This window comes from Dipodomys spectabilis, unplaced genomic scaffold (assembly GCF_019054845.1).
Source record: "Dipodomys spectabilis isolate Male_0828 unplaced genomic scaffold, ASM1905484v1 ptg000289l, whole genome shotgun sequence".
Classification (NCBI taxonomy): Eukaryota; Metazoa; Chordata; class Mammalia; order Rodentia; family Heteromyidae; genus Dipodomys; species Dipodomys spectabilis.
This window is the reverse complement of record NW_024870966.1, coordinates 4,553,549-4,564,653: the sequence shown is the minus strand read 5'-3', so window position 1 is coordinate 4,564,653 and position 11,105 is coordinate 4,553,549. Positions and strand designations below refer to the sequence as shown.

At 50.6% G+C, this 11,105-nt stretch overlaps 1 protein-coding gene across 1 annotated transcript in view; it reads left to right on the top strand.

Annotated features, from left to right (window-relative positions):
- The first annotated feature begins 337 nt into the window (after positions 1-337).
- Positions 338-11,105, top strand: part of Cpxm2 (carboxypeptidase X, M14 family member 2) — a 108,716-nt gene continuing 97,948 nt past the window's right edge. The window contains exons 1-2 of the mRNA XM_042701452.1: positions 338-710; positions 10,185-10,283. Of these exons, the coding sequence (XP_042557386.1) occupies positions 410-710; positions 10,185-10,283 (400 nt within the window). The 5' untranslated portion in view covers positions 338-409. The remainder of the gene's footprint in view (positions 711-10,184; positions 10,284-11,105) is intronic.

The window sequence follows — 11,105 nt, the reverse complement described above, 5'->3', positions numbered from 1 at the left end:
GATTGTCCACCTGCAAAATGAAGGGGTGTAAGGAATAATCTGGAAGTTTCCTAAGTTGGATTCTCCCCAAATCTCTGGGCAAAAGGGCAGCCGTCAGGGCATCCCTGCCAGCCCTTCGGGAAAGGGAGGGTGACTGAGATCCGAGGACAGAGGAGCTCTAGCACCTGTTGGGGAGGGTGGGCCTCGGGTGGGCTGGGCGGACCGACGGGACCGGAGGAGAGGGAGCGAGGGCGGGGCGGCCGGCTCGGCGCCCCTCCCGCCCCGCGCGCCCCGCCCGGCTGGCCGGGCACACACCCGGGCCCGCCGCCTCCGCGCCCCGCAGTGCCCGCGCCCGGCCCGCTCCGGCCGCCTCCGCAGCCCACCGGGCGCTCCCGGTGACCCCGACCCCGTGCAGGACCGGGTGGTGGGCATGGCCGCCTCCCTGGCACCGGCCTTGGCGCTCTTGGGCTGGGCGCTGGCCGGGATCGGCGTCCAGGGCGCAGCCCTCGAAGACCCCGAAGATTACGCGCAGGAGCTCTGGAGCCCAGAGCCCCACTACGAGCGCCCCGGTCCCGAGCCCCAGGCCTTCTCGCCCCCGCTGCCCCCGGGCCCCGGGGAGGACCAGCGCCGCCTCGGCCCGCCGGCGCCCGAGCCGCCCGAAAAGGGGAGCAAGCGCAGGACGGCGCCGGCGCCGGGGAGGGAGAAGCCGGCCGCCCGGACGCCCCCACCAGGTAACCGCGCCGGGCGGCCCGAGGGGGGCGCCGTGGGCACCGCTGCCTTCCCCACCGGTCTCCGGGACCCTCAGGACCCCCCCCCCCCCCAGCCGTCCCCAACTTCCGCTCGGCGCTGCACTGCCTCGCAGGTAGACGCGGAGCCTGCAGCTGGGAAAGCGGCCGGCCTGGAGAGCCGCGCCCGCCCGCCCCGCCACCCTCCCGGGCAAGGAGCTCCCGAGGGCGCTGCTTCGGCTCGGCTCCACTTCTTCAGTCTTTAGAGGCAGCGGTGGCCAGAGAGAGCATGGCCCGGCCGAGCGAACGGCTGGCCACCCCTGGGAAGAGCGCTTATCCAGCCAGCGGCCCCTCTCCGGCCATCGGTGGTTCCCCGAGCTCCCTGTATGCACAGGATGGCACGGCCTCGGCCCACCTGGGGCGCCCAGGTGGCTGCTGCTGGAGACCCCGGAAGCTCCACTTCCCATCCATCTGGCGCAGCCTTTTAAAATGCTGTCTTGGTTTCTGCCAGCCCTGTCTCAGGAAAGCCACTTCTGTTTCTCTCTCTCTCTCTCTCTCTCTCTCTCTCTCTCTCTCTCTCTCTCTCTCTCTCTCTCTCTCTCTCTCACACACACACACACACACACACACGCACACACCCCTTGAGAACTGGGGCTTTCTGTAATTGCCCTAGATGGCCTTTGGTCAATTCCAAAGGCGACAATTTCAATGCAAGGGGGCAAGCAGGATTGAGACCAAATCCATGGGTCTTGCAGTTGTCTTCCCTGAGAAGGTGTGTGAGAAGTCCATCTGGCCTGCGGAACCATGGGAACTAAGATGGTGACAGCGCAGTGCCTTGATCACAGGAGTGTGAAGAGACTCGTGCATTTGTATGTCACCTGTGGTCCTTGCAGGCACTTTGCACACGCTTGTTTCCTGTTCTTTCTGTGGCTATGGAGGCTGGGTGTCCTGGTTATTTTACAGATGAGAAAGTAACTTTCTTAGTGTCATTTGCTGACCGGGAGATTTAGACTTCCTTCCCCTGTGCTTATGACTCAAGGCCTGTTTTGCTGTGCAGTTGAATCAAAGCCATATGTGTTGTTTTTTACACCTGCTATGGAAAGGTGACGGGGAGGCACATGCTGGGTTCTGGGGTGCAACAGGGGGTGGCAGTGAAAAAGCACCGATTGCTTACTAGGCAGGTCTGGGGTTCGCCTCTAGGGTTCTGTGGATAATGATTCCACTTCCTGAGATTCAGGTTCTTCAACTGAAGATAGAGTAGCATCTGCCTCCACACTTACCTCTGCCCATTGCTGCAAAACCTTTCTGGCAAGTGCTGGTTTGGTGATCTATGCCCTAATCCTAGCTACTCAGGAGGCTGACATCTGAGGAGGTTGGCTCAAAACCAGTCAGGGCAGAAAAAAAAATCTCTGACATTCTTATCTCCAATTAACCAGAAAACACATAGAAGTAGAAGTGTGGCTCAAGAAGTAGAGCATTAGCCACACACACACCATACACAAAGAGCCTTTCAACAGCTGCTTCCCCAAGCTTTCAGCTGTGCTCCTGGGAACCCTTCATTTGTTTTGCAGATCCTTTTGGAGAATCAACTCAGCACCAGATTCTGAGTCCAAAGGACAGAGAATGCTAGTCAAACCTGCCTCTCCTCTCTTGGACCTCACAGAAGTTGGGGGACTTTGAGAAAGCAGTCACAGGTGTGCTGAGTGTTGCACAGAATTATTGGGTACAAAGAAACATGGGGGCTTCTGGGAGCTGGTGGCTTCCTCCTGTAATCCTAGCTACTCAGGAGGCTGAGATTTGAGGATTGCAGTTCAAAGCCAGCCTGGGCAGGCTTTGAAACTCTTATTTCCAATTAACCACCAGAAATCCAGAAGTGGAGTTGTGGCTCAAAGTGGTAGAGCACTAACCTTGAGCAAAAAGAGCTCAGAACAGTGCCCAGGCCCTAAAGCCTCAGGACAGATGAGGGCAGGGGGAGAAAAAGAGAGAGAGAAAAAGAGAAAAAGAGAAAGAGAAAGAAAGAAAAGGAGGGAAGGAGGGAAAGAAGGAAGGAGGGAAGGAAGGAGGGAAGGAAAGAAGGAGGGAAGGGTGGGTGGGTAGGTAATGCTTCCCGGGGGAGGTGGTGTTTGACATTTGACAAGTGAGCCCACTATATTGTTTGGAGACTCATCATTCCAGGAACAGCTTTCTTTCCCAATAGAAAACAGCTTGGGAAGTCCCAGGCTGCTCTAGTTAACTGGGTCTGTGGACTCAGATGTTGCAGTTGGAATGTGGCTGTCCTTCCTTCATTGAGCATCTGCACTTGCCAGCCTCAGAATGGAGTCTCTGGAGGAGATATCAGGATGCAGAAGAGAAAGGTTATTTGTGTCTGGAGATCAGCTATGGGGCAGGAAGCTGGTGAATAGTTAGCTCTGCCCCTACAGGAAATGAGCCTCAGGCACCCACCTGGATCTATTCCCAAGCTGAAAACAGGGAATGGGCCTGCTGGGGAGCAGCTTCCAAGCTCACTGCTATTTCAGCCTTCTTTCTGATGAACTATGTGGGGCTGGCCTTCTTAGACATTCCCCAAATAGAGTAAGCCAAGTATGACATCTCATACTTGTAATGCCTAATGGGTAAAAATGTGTGTGTGTGTGTGTGCATGTGTGTGTGTGTGTGCACGTGTGTGTGCACGTGTGTGTGTGTGTGTGTGTGTGTGTGTGTGTGTGCATGGTTAGTAGAATCTTTTGCTCTAGATTGAAGTAATATAAGTAGTAGGGAGACTGGCTTAAGAGTGAAATTGCACCAGGAGAAAATGATCATTTCCGGCTTTAAGTGGTGGCGCATGATGTAGTAATAGCATTCATCTCCACGGTGGGTGGGCTGTTTGCAGGAAGTTGTCTCTTTATCTGAGGAAGGTATTTTTGGAGGAGGGATGCCAGGGTTGTTGCCTGGAGTGTTAAATGCAGACTTGTAGAATTTACCTCACTGGGTGGATATTGGTAAGTAAGGACTCAGCCCTGGCTAGACACTGAGCGCAGAGACTGAGAGACAGGTAGGAGTGCAAAAGCACGGTACCTGGTATGAAAGTCTACTGCATGCATCATCTTAAAAGATCGTGTCTTCCAGGTGTCTCTTGGGAGCATAAAGACTGGGCTTGGTGGGAGGTAAGCAGGACGGCTGTGTGCAGTGGGCTCTAGGAGGGAGTTTGTATGGATCTGGGAGGGAGTTGATGGAAGGAACTGAGGCCACTGGGGATTTGCTTTTGGCTTGGATACCTGGCCACTGTAGAAATACTCCATGGATGTCAAGCATAGACATAGGTGGAGGTGACTTGGAGAACTGAGTATTTGGACTAATTGAGAGTGTAGGGCACCTGCAGATCCCAAAACTAGAATGTCCCAAACTCTGAAACACTTTCAGCACAATATGGTGCCACCCATGGGAATTTCCACACTATGAAAGTTTGTCTCAGATACAAAAATCTTAAAAATACTGTACCAAGTTCTTTTCAGGCTTTGTGTATAAAGTGGATATGAAACACAAATGAGTTCATGTTTGGATTTGAGCCCATCCCTAAGATGCCTCATTATGTAAATGCAAATATTCTCCTAATTGAAAACTTTGTACATTCATTGATCACAATCAATTTGAGTAATGGGTACCCAAACTATCCTGCATTTTCCATGAGGGGTGGACAAATTTCAGACAAGTAGAGTCCCAGTATCCTGAAAGGAATGGAATCCTTGAACTATTGCTTAAATTTTTAGCTTAGAATAATTAGACACTTACAAGAAATTGCAAAAATAAGATGTTGAAGTGTCATGTGTGCTTCTCCCTTTGTGGGGTCACCCCCATGAATGAGCTTATATGACTATAGTGCTGGGTTTCTCAGCCTTGGCACATTTGAAACTTGGACTAATTGTGGGTGTGTATGGAGGGAGATTGGTACTGGGTTGTAGGATGCTGGGCAGCATCCATGGTCTTGATCCAATAACATTCCACCTCCAGTTTTCCTGACTAAAAATATCTCCACATGTAGGCAAATATTCTCAGGGGATTGAGGATGACTTCTGTATACAGTAGGGGAACCAGGAAATTTGACAGCTGTAAACACTGATGACTAGATTACAATGTTAATCACATTCCACTAGTTTTTACAGGTCTGTGTTTGCCGGTGTGCAGGAGTGTACACATACATGTATGTGTATGTCCATCAGGATATGAAACTATGGAATCTTCTTTTGAAGTTCAAAGGATTTGGTTATCATACAAGTTCTGAAGTCCTTGTGAGCATCAGAATTTTAGACCTTGAAAGAACCTAATTGTTCAAATGCAAAGTCCTGTCCATGGCAGAAGTCCAGCAGCTGCTGCCCAGCCTCGGCTGCTCCCTTCCACAGATGGCTGGAACCTCCCTACCTGGAGGCGGCCCTTTCCTTGGATGGACAGTACTCACTGCTAGAATGTTCTTCCTCATATGGACTTGACAACTTCTATTTATTCAGCTGTTTTGGACTGAATCTTACAGTGACCAGATCCCTACCGCTGTTTTGGGGCTCAGGGTGTGAGCCTCAGGTTTGCTTATATGGTAAGCACCCAACTGAGGGCATGTTCGTGGGTTTGAGGTGTGCTTTGCTTCGTGTAGCACTTCCACTTTGGGTGGTGGCCATGCTCTTTCTAGAGAAACTGGAACAGAGTTCATATATGACTCATCTACCTTTCCCTCCCACACCACAGCAACAATCAAACAAAATAACAAATAAGACTGAAGGTATAATTGGAAGATTCTGCTTCTCCATGTGTTGCCTCTTGGCTTTGAATAGCTGGCTCACATACGAAGCCCTCACATTTGAATTTTTGCTTGTTCCTTTGATGGCAGTTTTCTTTAAGCACTGACCAGAAAGCACCATTGTGCCACTACACAAACCCCTGCTGGAAGACCATAGAGCTGAGCTTGAGGAGCTTTCACAGTGGGCACTGGGCCATGTCTGTTTATACACTTGTGTCACCATGGTTCAGTTGGCATCTTGGGCTATGTTGTGCCCCAGCCCAAGGGGTGATAGCTGAAATTGTTCCTTGAGCAGATCAGACTGTAAACAAAGCTCCTTCTGTTGTGTGTGCTGCCCCTGAGGGCAGGTGGAGTAACTCCTATTACTCTTATGCATCGTCTCTTCCCTGGTGTTGTGCAATTTGGCCTTCGGGTGGAAATGTCAGCTCTTAGGCAAAGCTGGAGTGTGAGGCTTAGGAGAATGTGTCTGTAAATATTTCTACATGTGTTTTAAAAGCTCACCATGATGCTGCCCAGCTCGATAACTGACAAGCCTTACCGTCAGACCCCATGCTTGCTCAAGAGTTAAATCTGAGTGTTTCCTTCAGATCAGTTCCCCACAAGGCTCCAAGGGAAAGGACGCATTATAAAAAAGCATTAGCTTTCTAAGGCACCACCGCCCTTTCCAAAATGCTTTCCAAAGTCAGCTCAGTGCTGGCATCTTCCCTCCAGCCTGTGCCCACAGTTCCAGAAACCAGGCCTTCAGCCTGGATCACAAAGGGTGGGGGACCCTCCTAGGGCTGAAAGTTGGCTTGCATGCTGTGGTGTAGCAAGAGTCATGTGTTTCCTGGAATATCGCAGTGTCTGTGACTGTCAGATCTCACGGTGGTCAGTGCCTTCAGGGCGGAGACAAAGGCAGCCAGGCTCCTGGGCCTGCATTCAGCGGTGTGGGTCCCTCTGGATGTCCTGGAGGGACTGTGGGGTTGCGCACTCTGGCTGGCCACCCCAGCAACATATGTGGCCCACTTAGACCCCTGTTTCTGCAGCTGCCCCTCTGAGGTCATGGCACCCATCAATTAGGAAGTCATCGGCTGTGGGGGAGGGGCTGCTGGCCCCATCTGACCTTAGCCTTCCAGCTACTCATGGCATGTATAGAATACTTCAGATGTTCATGTGAGTCCCCGATGGCACAGTTGTATTTAGTGCTTGGTCTGTGAAACCCACGTGTGGGACGTCATGTTAAGCTTGTTCAGGATTTGGAGGTATCTGGGCTCACAGTCTGTCTGTGGGCAGTTGTGGGCACATATGACTTCTGCCACTTCCTTCTGGTGGTGCGCCGATGGTAGTACCCTGTGGGTCCTAAAGGAGTCAGTGCCCAGCTTCCCAGGCTCTGGAGGGCAGCACGGTGATACCTCTCTCCTGTTTCTTGAGTCTCCAGCCAAGTTGTGAGCATGGGTCCTGCCAGGTAATACACCTGGGTTCTTGGCCTTTTCTTTCCCCTCCTACACCCTTTTAATTATGCTGCCTGAAATCATCTCTCAAGAGCATTCCTGCAATCCAGGCTTTCTTGCCTCAGGCTGGACACTGAGTATAACCAAAACTCAGGCAAGCAGGCACCAAGGGCGCCCTGCAAATACCGGTGCACACGTGCCCGCTGCAGGTGTTACAAAGGTAAAAGACTCATCTTAAAGTCAACAGGCTTGTCTGGTTGTGTGTGGGGAAGGTGACAGCAGACCATTCAGAGGGCAGGGGTATGGCCACGGAGGCCCCCCAGCCCTCACACCCCAGTCTGATGGAGTCTTCTGCACTAAAGGCTGGCCTGGGGTGGGCCAGCCAGGCTTTCCAGAGAAGACCGCCTGAGAGAGACAGAGCGGAGGGGTGCACACCGAGGTTGTCCTCGGTGCCCTGTCTGCCCCTCAGCCTCCCTTCCTGCCAGATCACGTGACTGCAAGCCAGGGCAACTTTCAGCTGCTGAGCCAGCTCTCCTGGGCCCACATGAGGTTCTTGGGTTCCCCTGGGATCTGCCCATCTTGGTATAAGGGCTCAAGCCCTCCCCACCCCAACCCCTGGGCAGCCCTTCTTCTCATTCCTATAGAGCTGGAATGTCTAGCTGCTGCTGTGCAGGCTTTTCGTGCAACGATTGTCTCACTTGAGGTCTCCAGGCTACATTTCTGGGGAGAGCGACCTGGAGGTTACATTTCTGGAGAATTCTCAGAAAACCCCACTTGGCAGCTCTTTCCTCCTAGCGTGGGTTTCTTAACCAAGAGCAAGTCAAGGATGGTGAGAGGGAGAGCTGGGCCAGGCCCCCCTTCAGGGTTATGTGAGCCCCTTTGGACTGGAATTTCCTGGCAAAATGTAAAACTGTAGCAAAGGGAATGGGTTTTGAGTTTCTGGGGTGGGAGGGGACGGTTCCCTACTGTAAGCTCCTTGTATAGAGAGGGGAAAAAAATAGTTTTTTCTATTAACCCAGAGGAATTATATTTATCACCATAGACCAGAATAGAACATGTGGCCTGCATTGGCAGTTCACTTTGCTACTTTTAAGGAATTCTGTTTTGTCACGCGGCCCAGATGGAGATGTTGATTTGATTCTGGCTCCTTCTCTGAACACTATTTCCATTCTCCTTCTTCTTTCATCTGTACCGGCCATATGTTGCCTTCTTGTTAGAACAGGAAGAGGCTACGGAAGAGGAATCCATGCTGGCTGGGACGGGCTCAGATTCCCAATTCTGTCACCTCCTGGCTTCGTCTGGACTTTCAGCAGTCCTCTTCCTCACTGTGTTCCCATCTGTAAAATGCTGTTCCTGCCAAGGTCTGATGTTACCATCTATGTGAGAATATTTGATCACTTGAGAAGTGTATTACATGTGAGCAGTTAGCACACCTGAAATAGAGCTTTGTGATGTGTAGATGGGATGATGTATTGATTCTGAAAAGATAGAAATCATCCATTTTTTTTGTATTTTTCATTTTTTTGTTCCCGTGCTGGGGCTTGAACTCAGGGCCTGGGAGCTATCCCTCAGCTTTTTTGCTGAAGACTAGTCTTCTATTACTTGAGCCATAGCTCCATTTCTAGCTTTTTACTGGTTAATAAGGGTCTCACGGAGTTTCCTGCTTAGTCTGGCTCCAAACTTCTATCTTCCCATCTCAGCTTTCTAAGTAGCTGGGATTTCAGGCTTGAGCCACCAGTGCCAGCTAGAAGTCATCTTTTGATCAAGGATGGAAGGTCAGGCTCGTTCTGAGTCCCTTATGATTTTCTGTGCAGTCAGCTCCTTGTCTCTTTCCTCTGAAGAGGATGTGAGGCAGAGAGGTAAATGTGATGTCCCAGGTCCCCCTGGGGCTCTGGACTGCAGGGAAAGGGCGGAGGCTGAGCCTGCCCTCAGCTGGCTGCTCCTGACCATCGTTCATCTCTGATAGTAAAGAAGGCTGGGCCCCGGTTGTGATCACTCCCCCAGGGGACTCTGTCCCACATGTGTTGGTCCTGCGGGAGAAACGCACATCTGGGCCTTTCTCTCCCGAGCTAGGGGCTCGTTGTCCTCATTGCTGCGCTGAGAAGTACCGGGGCCAGATCTTTGCCACTCACTCTCTGAGTCTTTCCCAGCAGGGTCTAGGGAGGCTGCCCTGAGATGGCTTGCAATGGGCGCAGTCTCCTGGGAAGGCCTGAAACAGAACATTCATTTGCAGCACGTTGGCTTTTTCTAAACATATTTTGTTAATATGTGTGTGTATGTATATATCTATATAGTTATATATATATAGTAACATATCTTTCTGCCAAATGAGACTCATGCATTTCCAACATCCATGCTGCCAATGTTGCTAAATAACCCAAGTCTTTGTGGACCTTCAGTCGGTATTGTCAGAAGTGGCCGCCCTCAAGGTGACCAGCCAGGACATTCCTGCAACCAAGAGCAGGACAAGTGCCACGACGTGACACTAGTCAGCATCCCTCCTCTGGCCTTGGGACACCTTAGGGTTTTCTTAGTAGATATCCTGTTCAGTGTGTGTGTGGGGGGGGAGGTTACTGTCAAATAATGAGAAGTAGTTTTATTAATTGGTCCAAGCTGAAGCCTCAGGCTGTTTGTTGCTATTTCAACTTTCATTTTAATATCTCTTTTATGTATTAGGCTATTATTCTTGAAGTCTATTTTTTTTTATAACCTGTCATCCTCTTGTTTTTGTGTGTTTGGTTATTCACTGATATGATCCTCCCTTCTTCACACCCTCCCTCCATTCCCTCCCTCCCTCCCTTCTTTCCTTTCTTTTGTTCCTGAAGGGAGACTAGTGCTTCTGAGGCAGAGAGAGTGGCTTGGTATTGGGGAGAGAAGCTGGAAGGGTTGGGGGCTGGGTGCACAGTGGGTTTCCTGGGATACAGCAAAGCGTCTCTCCAGTTGGTGGCCACCATCTTCACCCAAATGCCCCAAGTGAGAATGTAAGACTCGGCTGAGAGGCATCCAGCATGGGAGGCAATATAGCTCTGGTGTTCAAATCAGACTTCCACTTCCAGCTGAGGGACATCCAACGTGGGGGGAAATACTAGCTCTGGTGTTCAAATCAGACTTCCACTTCCAGTCCATCCATCATATGGATGATGCCTCTGTATTAGAGTCAAAAGCGTTTTGCAGGCTGACAATAGTTTCAGTTGCACATTGCTTTTATTATGGTTGTTTGTTTTCTTGAGTGGTTTGGTGTTTCCTTTCCTTTAACCAGAAGTAAAGGCATCTTTCTATTCTTAGGGAAAAATGGCAACAGAAAAGGCCGGAGAAGCAAGGGTGTTGAGAAGGCTGCCAGCGACGATTACAGTGTTCCGGTGGCCCCAGAAGATCTCAGAGAGAGTAAGTGAAATCTTGGAGAGCCCTGGTCCCACCTCCAGTCACCTCCAGAGTAGCCACAAGCACCTGGTGCAGCTGCCTAGACCTCAGATTTCCCACATGTGGGCTGCCTAGCTTGTATCCATTCTGAGCCTTTGTGTGGGGGTGGAGGTGTTCCCCAAAGCTCTCACTCCCAGGAGGCACTCTGTCACCCACCAGACCTTCCTGATGGATTTACTCACGTTATTTCTGAATGTCCCAAGGCTTCGTTGCTCTCCCCACGCTTGGACTTTCCTTTCCCCCAAATGAAACCAGTGTCTTTTCAGTGGGTCCTCTTCTATAGATCTACTGCTTGTGTGCACGTCTTATCCCTCAAACTGATCCTAGGGGCTTTAGGGTCAAAGGCCACATCTTCTCTTTCTAAATGATGCAGTGTCAGGCCTGTAATCTGGTGCCATGTGAAGATATTGGTGCTGTGATGACTTACCTTAGAATGTTCAAAGGTTTAGTTCCAGGCTCCCAGACACACTGTGGCCCAGTAGCTACAGCTAATTACTATTATTAACAATTGTGTCACTAGTATTGTTTCTTTATTGTTCTAAACTACAATATCCAGGATAGCTTCTTGTTAATGCTAGTAAGAAGCAGCCAATTTTTTTCTTCCAGTTTTACTTTTTTAATTGAAAGCCACAGAGTTGCAATACAGAGTTATTTGCCAAATACAACACAAATCTCTGAAATAAAATGTTGGCCTCAAGAGACTTGCCCATCTAAAATTGTTTTCAACTTTTTTTTTTTTTTTGGTCAGTTGTGGGGCTTGAACTCTGGGCCTGGGCACTGTCCCTC